This window comes from Oenanthe melanoleuca, chromosome 25, assembly GCF_029582105.1.
Source record: "Oenanthe melanoleuca isolate GR-GAL-2019-014 chromosome 25, OMel1.0, whole genome shotgun sequence".
NCBI lineage: Eukaryota > Metazoa > Chordata > Aves > Passeriformes > Muscicapidae > Oenanthe > Oenanthe melanoleuca.
The window spans coordinates 3047572-3062781 of NC_079358.1; the positions used below are offsets into that span (position 1 = coordinate 3047572).

Genomic DNA, 15210 nt, shown 5'->3' on the forward strand with positions numbered 1-15210 from the left:
AAATGAGAATTCTTGTCCTAAAGACCTGAGAACCTCAGCTGTAAACCCAAATAGAAACACAGGTCCCAAAATTCCCCATTTTCCATGGGATTACAGCTCCCGGCTCCCCTCGACAGCTGGAGCTGGTTTTTAGGGAGTTTTCTGGGGAGAAGCGAGGCTGTGAGGTTTGGATGGAGAGCTGAGGGCTGAGAGCTCAATCCTTGTGCCAGACACCAGCCAGGAATTCCTGTAGTGCCTGGCTGGGAATTCCTGCAGAATCCAGCCGGGAGTTCCTGCAGAACCCAGTCAGGAATTCCTGCAGAACCCAGTCAGGAATTCCTGCAGAGCCCAGCCAGGAATTCCTGCAAAACCCAGCCGGGAATTCCTGCAGAATCTGGCCAGGAATTCCTGCAGAACCCAGCCAGGAATTCCACAGCTTTTCAGGATGCCCGCTGTTTTTCAGGATGCCCGGAGCCATGTCCTACTACGGCTACCAGTACAAGCAGCAGTGCTACATCCCCGGCGGGATGAAGAGCCCTGTGCCCGCCTTCCCCCAGCAGTGCCAGAGCCCTGGGCTGGTGCCCTGCAGCTCCTGCTCGCCTTGTGCCCCCACGGGGGCCAAGATCTGCCCCACCAGGAGAGTCCTGGCCAGGCCCTGCCAGCCGCGCTGCGTGGAGACCCGCGTGGTGGAAGGGCACCGCTCCTCCTCCTGCTCCTCCTCCTGCTCCAGGTGCCCGGATTCCTGCCCCGCGCCCTTCCCGCAGGCCCTGGCACAGGGCAGGGAGCTGGGCACGCTCAGGTGTCCCCAGGGCATGGAGCTGGGCACGCTCAGGTGTCCCCAGGTGTGCGCCCTGGCCTCCGCGTGCCAGGACGGCTCCTGCCCCTACTCGTACCAGTGGTCCAACAGTTACCAGTACAACTGCGGGCAGTGAAACCTCTCGGGGTGCCCGGGGCACAGCCGAGGCCTGAGGAGCAGGAGAACGCCCAGCACTGAGGAGCAGCTTCCGGGAACGCAGAGCTCCTCCTGCTGAAACACTCCTGAGCACCACAGGGAACCTTCTGGAACCTCCTGGAACCTTCTGGAACCTTTGGGAACTTTTTTTGGCACTTTTATGAAACTTCTAGAACCTTTAGGAACCTTTAGGAACCTTCTGGCTTCCTTAGTAACCTTCTTCCCCTTTGGGAACATTCTGGCTTATTTGGGAACCTTCTCGAACCTTTAGGAACCTTCTGGAACCTTTAGGAACTTTCTGTTACTCTTAAAATCCTTCTAGAACCTTTGCGAAACTTCTGGCACCTTTAGGAACCTCCTGGAAACTTTGGGAACTTTCTGTCACTTTTATGAACCTTCTAGAACCTTTAGGAACCTTCTGGAACCTCTAGGAACCTTCTAAAGCATTCAGAAACATTCTGGAACCTTTAGGAACCTTCCGGAACCTTTAGGAACCTTCTAGAATATTTGGGAACCTTTTGCCTCTTTTAGGAATCTTCTGGCTCCTTTGGGAATTTCTGGCACTTTTAGGAACCTTCTGGAACCTTTAGGAACCTTCAGGCTCCTTTGAGACCCAGCCCTTATTAAATCTTCTTCATGAATTTTCTGTATCGGATTTTGGGGTCTCTTTTCTCTTCTCTTTTCTCCACTTTTCGTGGCACGAGGACATTCCCGCGGCCGCGTGAAGGAGATGTGAGCTTACATGGATGACGCTGCCTCAAAGTGGCCTCAGTGCCACCAAAGTGCCACCGGTGCCAGCACTGCCAAAAATAAACTTATTTCCTTTTCTGCTTCCGACTTTGTTCTGGAGTGAAATTTGTAAAGAAATCAGAGTTTTTTTGGATCGGGGAGGGCGGTGGGGTCACATCCCAGCATCTCAAAGTTCTCCTCCCTCAGAGCCATCCCGCGGTCTCGGAGCTCCATCCTGTGGCTGTGCAGGTGCTGAGCCTCTGGAATGTTCCCTCCTGCCTCATCCTCTCATTAATTACCGGGGTGGCAGGTAATTAACTGCTGCATAACAAGCTCTGCTGATTCCCAGCCCAGATCCCGCCCTGGGAGGAGCCAGACAGACAGAGGGACAGACAGACTGTGGCAGGCTCTCCAGGGACCTCTGCAGGGCTCAGCCTGTCCCTTGTACCTTCAGAAAACACAAATTTCCCCCACATTTTTTCCTTCTCTCACAAGGGAGGCTCCGGGTGTGTTGCCCAAAGGGATTTGGGATTTTTGGAACCGGCTGTGCGTGGGGTGGAGCAGGTGCGGTGTGGAAATCCCAAATTGATGCTCTGCTGACGCTGCTGAGATAAAGGGATGGAGCAGGGCCTGTGAGGAGAGGTGGAAAAGCAGGTCCGTGATTCCCGGAGCTCCTCAGGGCTGGTTCCTGCCCAGGACTCAGTGAAATGGTGGAAAAATGAGGCAGCACTCCAAAGAAAGGGGGAATAAAAATGGAAAAGGTGAATCCCAGCCTGGGGAAGGCTGTGAGGGACCACTGAGGGTCACCATGGAGTTCTGAAGCCTTTAGGAACATTCTGGAACCTTTAAGAGCCTTCAGAGACCTTCTAGAATATTTGGGAACCTTTTGACTTCTTTAGGAACCTGCTGGCAATTTTTTCAGAGTTTATCCACCAGTCTGTTCCTGCACCTGCCTGTATTTACCCTGCTCGAACCCTGTGGGAATGTTCCCAGCAGGTGAAGTCTTGGAAAGGAGAAAATCCCATTTTTGGATGTTCAGATCAAACCTTTACATGGCAGGGAGAGTTGAGATTCGCTGTTTTTTTTTCCCAAGGAGGAAAATTCGCTGGTTTTCTCCCTCTCCATCCCGACTTCCCCGAGCTCTCTGTGGGTGGTGCTGAAGAGATGAGGAGCGGGAAGGGCTGAGCTCACCCAGCTCTACTGGAGCTGCAGTTCCACCCAGAGAATCTGGGGGGACCCTGGCCCTGAAGTGTGAGTTCCCAAGGATGATGGAATCATGGAATGGTTTGAGTTGGAAGGGGTTTCAACCTCATCCCATTCCATACAATGGACAGGCACAGCTCCCACTGTCCCAGGCTGCTCCAAGCCTCATCCAGCCTGGACTTGAACACTTCCAGGGATCCAGGGGCATCCAAAACTTCTCTGTGCCAGGACCTCTTCACATTCACAGCCAAGGATTCCTTCCAAAAATCCCATCTATAATTTTTCTCTGTCCTTTTTCTCTGTCCTTTTTCTCTGTCCAGGCCCTTCCAGATGCTTCCACCCCACACAAAACCCCACACTTCAGAGGTGTCCCATGAAATAGATCTTGATTTTCCTGTCCTCTACTGAAATCCTCATGGGAGTAACCAAAAATCAGCTGTTGGTGAGGGGAGAAAGGTTCCAACATCCTCAAAAATCACAGTGCCCTGGAGCCACGAGGCTTCTCCCCGTTCCAGCTGAAAATTGGGGTTGGTTTTGGTGGCCCCAGGGGTGCCAGGAGACAGTGGCAGTGAGAGGGTCCCCTGTGTGGGTGACATTCCTTCCTCCAACTGTCCTCAGACCAGCTAATCCTGATTTAGGCCAAAAACCTCACGAAGCCTTTGGGGAGTTCCCAGGCAAATAAATTAACAGTCGGATATGACTCCTGAGTATAATGAATGGAGTAATTAAGACTTTCCCATCTGATGACTGTAATTTTCTGAACAACAAGGGGAGGAAGCTGCCGAGGTGTCACAGGGAAAAAAAACTGGGCAAATGACCCAGTAAAGAGCTGGGTGGGTCCTCAAAAATAGGAAGCAATGCAGTTAAACTGGCCAGGGCACGAGCAGATCCCTCTTGCCCAGGAGTTTGTCCTGCCTTGTCCCCACGGATCCCTGGTGGCAGCTGGGATGGGGTGACACAGCCAGGACATCGCTGGTGTCAGGGTGACAGTGACAGGTTTGGCCAACGAGCCCTCCTGGCATCCCAGAAATTATTCAGTTCTGTGGTGGGGAGGAGAGAGGATGGGAAAATGCCCTGGAGGGGCTCTGGAAAAGTCCTATGTATGAAGAGAAAATGTTTGGAGCAATTAAAGATCAAATAAAGATCAAATCAAGATCAAATCAAGATCAAATCAAGACTCATTGTGATATTTGGAGTTGCAGGGAGTGACCCAAGACAAAACCACAAGGATTTATTTCCCTCCCTTCATGGTGGATGCTGTTCCCTCTGGGGAGATCCTGAAAGATCAAAATTACAGAACCTCAGAGTCGTTTGGGTTTGAAAGAACCTCAAAAATCACCTTGGACAACTTTTCCTAGCCCAGGCTGCTGGGAGACAGCAGAGTTCCCTCCTGGGAGGGGACCCTGTCATGCAAATAAAATCCCAGGCTCTCCTCATACTGCCCCAGCCCAGGAACAGCATGATTAAATCTGAAAATATCCCTTCCCTCTGTGCCAGCTGTGTCCCAGGGACGTCCTGTCAGGTGTCCTGTCCCCAAACCCGTGCAGGTGTGTGACCACAGCCCCGAGCTGATGGAGTCACCTCCAGCTGAGTGCCCGTGATTCCCTGGCCCTTATCAGCACAGGAAATTCATGTCTCAGGCTGTGCTGGGTCACCCCAGAGGACTCCAGGCTGGGGACCCTCCCGTGCCTCATTGCCCATCTGGAAGCAGAAGGAAATTTGTCTTTTCCCACCCGAGAAGGGGGTGGGTGACGGGCTGGGGGCTCTCTCTGGTCACCACCGTGGTGGGAAGTGCAGCTCCAGGGATAATTTGGGATGACACAACCCAAATGGGCCAAGGGACCGGTGTGTGCAGGAAGGAAGTGGCCCCGATTTTGCTGCCATTGCCAAATCCTCCCGTAATAAGGGATCTGCACCTCTGAGGGAGTGGGGCTCTTGCTCAACTCTGACTTCTCCTCCTTTTTGTTTCATCTCCCACTGGTGTCTGCCTTGGTCAGACTCAGCTCCAGGTCCTTGCTTGCCAAGGGTCAGATTTAATTTATTTGCAAAATGTTCTTCTACTTCTTTGGAAATTTCAGTTATTTAAAAGTGATCGTTTCTGTTTGACCACACTGGGAGATCTCCCACTGGCTCAGGTGGTTCCAAGCCCCTCCAGCCTGGCCTGGGACACTTCCAGGAATGGGAAATACATGGAATTCCCTGGGCCAGGCCCTCCCAGGGAACAATTCCTGCCCAAAATCCACCTTAAATTTTCCCTCTTTCAGTGTGAGCTCATTCCCTGTGTCCTGTCCCTGTGGTTCCTGAGGAAAAGTCCCTCTCCAGCTTCCCTGGAACCCTTGCAGACCCTGGCAGGGGCTCTGGGGTCTCCACAGGCTCATCATTCTCAACATTCCCAGCCTGGATCCAATTCCCTTCCCCAACCTCTCAACCCTCCACTCAAACACCACCAAGCTTTGCCAGGAACTGAAAGGAGCATTTTGATCCCCCGGCAATTCCTCTGGGATTTAACACCAGGTGAGGTTGTGTTAAGCTGAGCTTTGCTTTGGGCCACCCTAAAGCCAGGCCCAGCTCATCCCATTTCCCAGTTCCCAAATTCCCAGTGAAGCTCTGACGATTTCCCAACGAGCCTCGGAAGAATGAGGAACCAGGATGGAAAGAAGAAAATGGAAGCCAGGGTGTGGCCCAGGCTTAAATGTCAGTGGCAAAGTGCAGGGACCAAATAAAAGTGAAATTAGGGAAGCAAAGCACAGCTGGACAATCGACTGTTCCACTGCCAAAACCACCAGCAATTAATTATTGGGGAAAGTTGCCCTGGTTGGGGTACACAAACCTCATCACCTGTGTCGAAATTCCTTGGCAGGGAGATACAAAACACAGCAGGTGTTGAAATCGGGAGAATTGCTCCCAGAAATCAGGAGAAATGCATCTGGAAATCAGGATAAATGCTCCCAGAAATCAGGAGAAATTATCCCAGAAATCAGGAGAAATCATCCCAGAAATCAGGAGAAATCAGGAGAATTGCTCCCAGAAATCAGGAGAATTGATCCCGGAAATCAGGAGAAATTATCCCAGAAATCAAGAGAATTGCTCCCAGGAATCAGGAGAAATGCTCCCAGAAAACAGGAGAAATGATCCCAGGAATGAGGAGAAATGATGCCAGAAATCAGGAGAAATGCACCCAGAAATCAGGAGATATGATCCCAGAAATAAGGAGAAATGCTCCTAAAACCCCACCAAGCCCAGCTTTGGCATCCCCTAAAACCCCGGGATTCATTTTTTTCTGTTCCAGAACGTTCTGGAGCTCTGCCAGCTGCCTCCTGAGTGCCCTCGATGCCAGCAGCAGAGATAAACAAGCTGCTCTAGATCTGTTCCAGATCTGCAGAGGATGTTCTGCAGCCACAGCCCTTCACAAACACCGAATCCCTCCATGTGTCCCTTCCCTGCCCCAATTTCCTCCCAGTCCAGACACCCCAGCACCGAATTTCAGGGAAGGGGAGGTGATTTTTGTTTTATTTCACTTTTTTTGTTGCGTTTATTTATTTTATTGAAATTTTTTTTTTGGTGGGGATTTGACTCGGCTGCTCATCCTCCCACAGCGAGATGCGTGAGAGTGACGTGAAGAGACTTCCAAAAGTAATAAAAAAAAAGTTAATATAATTTTGGCAATTAAAAAAAAAATTTAATATAATTTTGGTACTAAAAAAATGTTAATATAATTTTGGGGCTTCTCATAACAAAACCCTGCAGATATTCCATGGAATCTCATTCTGGTGGGAGATTTGGAGAAGGATCCCTCGTCCTGTGCCCCCCGTGCTGGTGTCACCTCCAGCCAGGCTCTGTGGTGGGGCTTGTGGAGGATGAGATAAAGCTGAGATAAGGCTGAGCAGCCTCATGCTGTGGGGCAGGAGGTGGCACCTGGGTGGCCCCTGGGTGGCACCTGGGTGGCACAGCCTCAGGCTCTGTCACCAAAGAACAGCTCTGAAATAATAAATCAACCTCCCGTTGCCTCAACCGTCTCCATCTGAGTGAAAGATCCTCCCAACCCTTGGCGCTTTGGAGCCTGGAGAGTTTTTGCTGGAGGAACTTCCTGCTGCTGCCTGGAACGATTCCAGGTTGGCAGAGGAAAGGCAGGAAAAGTTGGAGCAAGCCCTGTCCAGAGTAGATTTCCCTGCAGCTGAGGGATGAAGGCCTCACTACCCTCACAGGGAACAATTTCTCTCCCACGTCCAACCAAAATTTCCCCTTTTCCAGTTTTAACCCGTTGCTCCTTCTCCTGTCACTCCACACCCTCGTGAAAATATTTCCCCATGTTCCTTCAGGTCCTGGAAGGCCACAACAAGGTCACCCCAAAGCTTCTCGAGGCTGAACAATCCCAACTGCCTCAGCCTTTCTCCAAATCTCCCCAAGGACCAATTCGCTCCTTTTTAGGGCTTTCCCCCTCTTTTTTTGGGCTTCTTCCCTGATTCTTTGGGCTTTTTCTTTCCTTTGGGCTTCTTCCCTGATTCTTTGGGCTTTTTCTTTCCCTTGGGCTTCTTCCTTCCTTTGGGTTTCTTCCCTCCTTTTTTTGGTTTTTCCCCTCCCTTTTTGGGCTTCTTCCCTCCACTTCTCTGTAGGTCAAACTTCCTAAGGCTGCAGATCGTCTGGAGCCTCCCAGATTTGCATCACTGCAACCTCTGGCCCTGAATTTGTTGTGTTTTTGGGGAGCTGCACGTCCTGGGACTCATTGGAGCCCAATGTGTCCCTGGCAATAACGTGGGTGTCATTAGGAACATATAATCCACAGCCTGGCTTGCATCACACCTTAATGACACGCCACGATGAGTCTGGCAGCTCAGAAATATTTTCTAGAATGAGAAATAAATTTCCCCATAAAGACAAAAAAAAAATCCCCTCATGTTTCCTCTCTGGAATGGCGGATTTTCCTAGAGAAGGAAAAAAAGAAATTAAATCACTTTTTTACTCTGAAAATGCACCTGTTTTTTGCTGTTTCCTCACTTTACTCAGAGTAGGTGGAGCCATCCAATAATTTTCACGCCGCCAATGACAGGAGAGGTGGTGGAAGGAAGAGCGATAGCAATCTCTGCAATGACGAGCCCGAGATTACGCGAAGCAAGTGGGCAGTAGGGGCTGGGCTTGGCTGTAAATAAATCAATCATTGTTTCTTTCCAAGAGGATCACCAGATAGTATATAAAAGTTCTCCCTTAGCTCCTTCCCTCAGTCCCGTTGACTCCTTTCCACCGATTCGTGCCGTGGGACACGGTAAGAGATTCCCTGCTACTGATGGGAATTAATTTCTCTGATTAGGTTTGGAGTGCTGGAGTGGAAATTTGGGATTGAATGTGGCTTTGTGGGTCTCACGGTTTCAAAATTCCTTTTTGCTTGCAGCTATTTTTTTTGTTTTTCCTATCCATTCGGGGATTGTGTAACCACACAGGAAAAGGAGCTGGGACATGGAAAATTTGGGGGTTGGAACCCCTTGGATTTCTCAGGGCCCAGCACCGCTGGTGCCACCACACACATACACAACTCCTGAATATTCTGGGAAGGGACAGGGTCAAGAGGCTTTGCACTTTTGCAAAGAGTGGGAAACGAAGGAATGGAAATGCAAAGTGGGTCTCAATCCTCATTTCCCAGCCTTTATCCGAATGTTTCTTCTGAGGAGCCGTTTTCTCCCCAGGCCTTTGGACACCCGGTGCTGCTGATCTTTTCCTTTCAGAGCCTTCCCTTCACAAGAACATCAGACAAAGACGTGGCCGGGGTGGGGATCAAATGTTAAAGAAGTGCTCAAACTTCAGAGCATCCCTCGGGGACAGACACGCATCAAACCCTGGAGCTGCTGAAGTTTTGGGCTTTTTTTTTTTTTTGTTCCCCTTCTTTTACATCACTGACAACTTTTCCACAGGCTTTTCCTTCTCCTTCTGAAGGTGAAATGAAGCACTGAGCTCCTTTGAAAGCGGGATTGACGAATTTCAAAGTACAATGAATTATTGTAATGCAAATGAGGAGCCGGGTTCTTCCCTGAGGCCAGGGAATAATAATCCCTATCCCTGAGCATTGCAGCTCTTTTGAAATTCCCAAACCACATCTGGATGAGCGTAATTCTGGGGTACCACGGCCTCGTGTGCCTCTCACAGTGACACACCTGATGCAAGAGGGAGTTATTGAGTAATGATTATTGTCCCAGATAAAAAAAAGAACAGTTATATCTGGGCAAGAAGGTCCTGTAGATGGAATAAGCTGAAAACCTCATAGGTTTTAATTCATTCATTCCTTAAACTGACAACTTTTGCATCAGTCAGAGCTGGAGGAAGGAGGGATAAAAGGGAAGAGAAGACAATTCCCTATTGGAAGGGGATGCGGTGGCTCAATACTCAATAACACAACTCTCCCTCCCTCTGGAAGCGCTCAGGTCTGGTTTTTGCCTCTCCTGCAGGACTCCCATCACACAGACCATGGGCTCCCACCAGCAGAAGGGCGATGGCCAAGGCATGGCTGAGCAGTCCGGAGGTTGCCACGGCGGCGGCGGCGGCTGCGGCTGCTGCTGCCACGGAGGTGGAGGAGGAGGATGCTGCCACAGCAGCGGTGGATCCATGGGACAACAGAGCCAGGGGTCATCCTGCCACGGAGGAGGAGGAGGAGGATGCTGCTGCCACGGCGGTGGCGGCGGCGGTGGCAGCGGTGGAGGTGGCGGGATAATTTATCAGACTCACATGGCATCATCCTCCTGTGGAGGTGGAGGAGGAGGAGGAGGTGGAGGAGGAGGAGGAGGAGGCCAGCAAAGCCAAGGATCCATCTGCATCATTGGAGGAGGAGGAGGAGGAGGAGGAGGAGGCTCAGGGCAACAAAGCCAAGGTCCCATCATTATTGGAGGAGGTGGAGGTGGCGGAGGAGGGGGTTCTGACCACCAGAGCCATGTGCCCATCTGCATCATTGGAGGGGGAGGAGGAGGTGGTGGAGGTGGTCAACAAAGCCAAGGCCCCATCTGCATAGGTGGGGGAAGCAGTGGAGGTGGTGGAGGCGGTGGTGGAGGCCAGCAGGGCAAAGGAATCATTGTTGTTGGAGGAGGCAGCGGTGGAGGAGGTGGAGGAGGAGGAGGCCACCAGGGCCAAGGTCCCATCTGCATTGGAGGGGGCAGTGGAGGAGGAGGAGGAGGTGGTCAACAAAGCCAAGGTCCCATCGTTATTAGTGGTGGTGGTGGAGGAGGAGGTGGCGGCTCAGGGCAGCAAAGCCAAGGTCCCATCTGTGTTGGTGGGGGTGGAAAGGGAGGAGGAGGAGGAGGAGGTGGAGGTGGAGGTTCAGGCCACCAGGGCCAAGGTCCAATCATCATTAGTGGAGGTGGTGGAGGTGGAGGAGGAGGAGGAGGAGGCCACCAGGGTCAAGGTCCCATCTGCATTGGAGGTGGCAGTGGAGGAGGAGGTGGAGGTGGTCAACAAAGCCAAGGCCCCATTGTTATTAGTGGTGGTGGAGGAGGTGGCGGCTCAGGACAGCAAAGCCAAGGTCCTATTTGTGTTGGTGGGGGTGGCAAGGGAGGAGGAGGAGGAGGAGGAGGTGGAGGAGGTGGCTCAGGCCACCAGGGCCAAGGTCCCATCATCATTAGTGGTGGAGGTGGAGGTGGAGGTGGAGGTGGTGGCTCAGGGCAGCAAAGCCAAGGTCCCATCTGCGTTGGAGGAGGAGGAGGAGGTGGTGGAGGAGGTGGTTCAGGCCACCAGGGCCAAGGTCCCATCATTATTAGTGGCGGTGGTGGTGGAGGAGGAGGAGGTTCAGGACATCAGGGCCAAGGTCCCATCTGCATTGGAGGAGGAGGAGGAGGAGGTGGAGGAGGCGGCTCAGGCCACCAGGGCCAAGGTCCCATCATCATTAGTGGCGGTGGTGGCGGCTCAGGGCAGCAAAGCCAAGGCCCCGTGTGCGTTGGGGGAGGCAGCGGAGGAGGAGGTGGAGGTGGAGGAGGTTCAGGCCACCAGAGCCAAGGTCCCGTCGTCGTCATCGGCGGTGGAGGTGGAGGAGGAGGCGGAGGGGGCTCCTCCAGCTCCGGAGGAATGTCCATGCAGCAGCAGACCCAGCCCATCTGCTGGCCACCACAGACCAAGCGCAAGTAGAGCCCACCAGAAGGACTCGGACACCGAGGAAACCCAAAATATGAAGATGCCTCACATTTCCTCATCTAATAAATTTAAGATTATTCTTTTCTCCCTTCCCCTGGGGACTGGAACCTCTGGTGTTGTGTTCCCATAATTCCAGCCACGGTTGTCCCTGTTCCTGCCCCCATTGTCAAGTGCCTGCATGAGACAATAAAATTGGAGTTCTCGAGAGTTCTGTGTGTCAATGGTTGGATTTTTCAGCCCTGGTTGCTTTATTTCCACCCCTGGTTTGATTCCAGTGCTGTTGGAATAAAGCCCCAGAGCAAAACTGCACTGAAATCCCACTGGTAGAAGAAATTTTGGATTCACTAAATATTCTCACATCATTTTTTAATGTCTCTTCATCAGAGAAGGTGCCACAAGGTTGATCATTGGGGTCTCTTTACCTCACCAAAATTCTGGTGATGCCTGTCATGGTATGACTTGGGTTTGCCAATTTTAATAGATTTAGTTTTCTTTAGAGATAGGATTCAGGACCAGAGGCAAGGTAGGCTTAAAACTTAAAAGGGTGTAAGAAGAAATTTACTAATAATACAAAAAGAATTCTGAATAAGATTTCTAGATTATTTGCTTCTCCCCCTCCCTTCATTCCACATTTTTTAACAGCAACATACAGAAAACGCTTCAGTCAGTTATCTACTTAAATAACCATTTCAGTTCACTCTAGAGAGAAAAGTCCCTTTTTTTGGTTTAGGCTTAGGGGGTGTCCCACTTTCACAGTCTACATCCGCCTGGGAAATATTGCAGATTATGACTCTCCTCCCATCTCCACAGTCCTTCCAGAGCTGTGCTATGGGTTATGTTACACACTTGGGATGCCACTTTTAAAGGCAAGCTGCTGAAAGACAAAATTCTCTTCATCTCTTTTTCTATTAAATGTCTCTGTCCATATTTCCAGTCCCGAAACAGAGAGCCCCATTTCCTCAAAGCAAAAAGGTCTTCTTTTCAAGCACTTAACCTCCCCAAGTATATTTCACAGTTTAAAGGAATTTTAGTGTAGTCACAGTCCCCTTATAGCCCCACAAAAAAAGATTTTTCAGTTACTCATCAGTTGCATCTTTTCAATGTCTTCCCATCAGGAACTTTATCTTCATTCCACTGACTTCTGTAGACTCCATGCTTTATTTCTTCTCATTCAGGGGAGCTCAGGAGATCGAGAATCTTATCCAGGCATTAAAAGGATTAAAGTTGCATCCAGTGAAGAAGCTGGGCCAGGCCATTGTTGGAAGAACTCTGAGCCACGTGGATCATCTGGGGACTCTATTCAGAATGGGGGTAGGGGAGGAAAGGAGAGCCTTTGGTGGCTCCCTCATCCTTCATGCCACGTGGAGAGGGGAGCCGAGCCAAGCAGAGCCAAGCCGAGCAGAGCCAGGGCTGGGGTGCCAGGCCGGGGCCACATGGAGCCAGGGCCAGGGTGCCAGGACTGAGACCAAGCCTGGAGCAGGGCCGGGGGGCCGGGGCCCTGGCCAGAGGCCACTGCACCTCCAGGGAGGCCGGAAGCCGAAAGAGAGCAGCCCACCCCCCACCAATGTGATTTAGGAAAACAAAACAATTCTCTCATTGGCCACCTGGGATGCTGTGGGAGTCCAGAGTATTCCTCTGGCTTCCCTGGAAGGTTTAAGACCCCCCTGGCGGGGTCCCCAAAGACCCTCGAATGAGACCCAGGTGTCTCAGGGGCTGGATTTAGCTCCTTGGAACAATTTACCCACATTGAGAGAAGAAATGCAAGCCGCAAAAATAAATAGAGTGTAAATTAGACTGTTAGAATGTAGAATTAGCAGATCTCTAGAATGTTTGTGATAAGGGACATGTGGCCAACATGGAGAATTGGGGGTGCGGATACCTCTTCCTCCTTCTTCTCCGTGTCATCCATGCTGGGTGACACGCTGGCACTTTTAGATTGGATGAGAACAGAGCTGGAGCATGTGACAAGATTGTATTGTATTGGGGGTCATTTGTAAATACCTAGTACGTAATTTAGACTATAAAAGATCAGTCCTGCCTCTACCAGGCAGATTCTGCCCTGGACGTCTAGTGAGCAGACTGCTGTTCACTGGACAAAGCATTCCTGAGATAAGGAAGAACAAACAACCATGAAAACCTCTAAGAACAGCCTCCTGCAGTCTCTCATTGATGGGCATTGGAAAGAGCTGGGTTCCAAACCACCTGCATGTCCTCCAGAGGTGATCTCAGGTCTAAGGAGACACCTCGAGATGTGACAGGATGCCAATCAGCAAATCAGCCCTCTGACTGGTCCCCACATCCCACAGGGGAAGTTCCCAGAGAGGGGACAGCCCCTCTGTTCCCCCCGGTGGCTCTGCCGCCCATCCTTCCAAGTGGAACCAACACATCCCCAAAAAAGTTCTGAGTGGGTTCAGATAGAGAAGATGACAAAATTCTGCTGTGCAGGATTTCAAGGTGCAAATACAGGGGTGAGAGAAGCTTGGGCCCTTCATGAGCTGGTGCAGGAGCATCTGGTGCTCTCAAAAGTGGAGGAGAAATACAGGGGATCCACAAGACTTTTCCTGCTCTGAACCCCCAGTGGAATCAGAGGCAAGGCCAGGATTTCAGCAAGGCTCTTCCAAAGAACAACGGGGAATTCCTCATTCCTACAAGGTTCAAACACAGCCCTGGGTGTGAGCCACCAGCAGGAGTTTCGCACTTTGGCAATTAGCAGGGAAAATGAAATAAACATCAGAACAGTTCTATGGAAGGCTGGTGACAGACACCGGGAATTGTCTCAGGAGAAAAAGGAGTGACCCAGAGCTGTGACGGCTTCTCCTGTCCCTCCACCCTCTGCCCTCTCGCCCTTGGGGACCTCAGTGAGACAAACACCTCAAAACATATCCAGATGAGCCCCTCCAGCCCCGGTTTCACAGGAACAGCTGAGTTTCCTGGAGCCCCAGAATCACACCCAGGAGTTTCAGCCACGGGATCCAAGCTCACGTGTGGGACCTACCGTGGATGCGGGGTGGCCGAGGAAGTGAGTCAGAAAAAATGGGACAAAACAGGAGAAATTGTTTGGTGAATAAACCAATCACCATTCCTCTGGATGCCTCACATCCCACTCAGCAAAAACGGTATAAAAGCTGACAGATCTCGGGGTGCTTCATTTGCCCAGCTTGGCCCTGAGGTGTCCGTGGTCAGAATCCAGGGGGGTAAGTCCAATTCTGCCCAAGGGAGGGATTCTTCCTTTCCTGCTTCCAAAACCAAAATTTTAGGGAAAAAACATCTGGTGGGTGGTGGTAGAAGGGCAAGGAAGTTGGTGAGATGAATTGAAATCTCTTGTGGGTGCCTTAGTCCCGCCAGAACAAACAGAAGCAGGATCAGGCCCTGTTCCTGAAGGTTGAGTCTCATCAGTGTTGAGATGGAGATGGAATGGCTTTGGCATAAGGAGATGGGACAACTTTGGGATAAAAGTCTTTGAGAGATGATCCTGGATACTACAAAGTGTTGTTGGGCTGGACTGGGATCACAGGCCTTGGGAAATTCTCCTGAGAATTGGTGGCTGCCCTGGAGTAAAAAGCTTTTCATTGCAGGGTCACTGCTCCGAGATGAGCTCCAGACGCAGAAGAAGGTACCGCAGCCGGGGCCGGGGGAGTTCCCAGCCCCAGAACTCCTCCAGCGGGGGAGGAGACAGATCAGGCCACAATACGTACATCCATTCTGGTGGCAATGGAGCTAGTGGAGGAGGAGGAGGAGGAGGTGGAGGAGTTTCAGGGGGCACTTTCCATGCTCCCATCATCGGCTTCGCAGCTGGAGGTGGGGGGGGAACGAACTCCACCTACTGTGCAGGAAACGTAGGAGGAGACCCAGCCCATCTGCTGGCCAGAGCCAACCAAGCAGTGCCCACTGGAAGGACTCAGCCACCGACGAAGCCCGAGACATGAAGATGCCTCACATTTCTTCCTCTAAGAAATTTAAGTTTATTTGAGCTATTCTTTTCTCCCTTCCCCTGGGGACTGGAACCTCTGGTGTTGTGTTCCCATAATTCCAGCCACGGTTGTCCCTGTTCCGGCCCCCATTTCCAACTGCTTGCATGAGACAATAAAATTGGAGTTCTACAGATTTCTGTGTGACAATGGATTTTTCAGCCCCAATTGCTTTATTTCTACCCCTGGTTTGATTCCAGTGCCGTTGGAATAAAGGCCTAGAGCAAAACTGCACTGAAGCCCCACTGGTAGAAGACATTTAGGATTCACTAAATA

General features: G+C 51.2%; 1 protein-coding gene across 1 annotated transcript; it reads left to right on the forward strand.

Moving 5' to 3' along the window:
* The first annotated feature begins 6463 nt into the window (after positions 1–6463).
* Positions 6464–14892, forward strand: LOC130263252 (neurofilament medium polypeptide-like). Its single transcript, XM_056510788.1, has 4 exons — positions 6464–6496; positions 9855–10956; positions 13882–13985; positions 14542–14892. Exons 1-4 carry the CDS (start codon positions 6464–6466, stop codon positions 14890–14892), a joined length of 1590 nt encoding a protein of 529 aa, XP_056366763.1.
* The last annotated feature ends 318 nt before the right edge of the window (positions 14893–15210 follow it).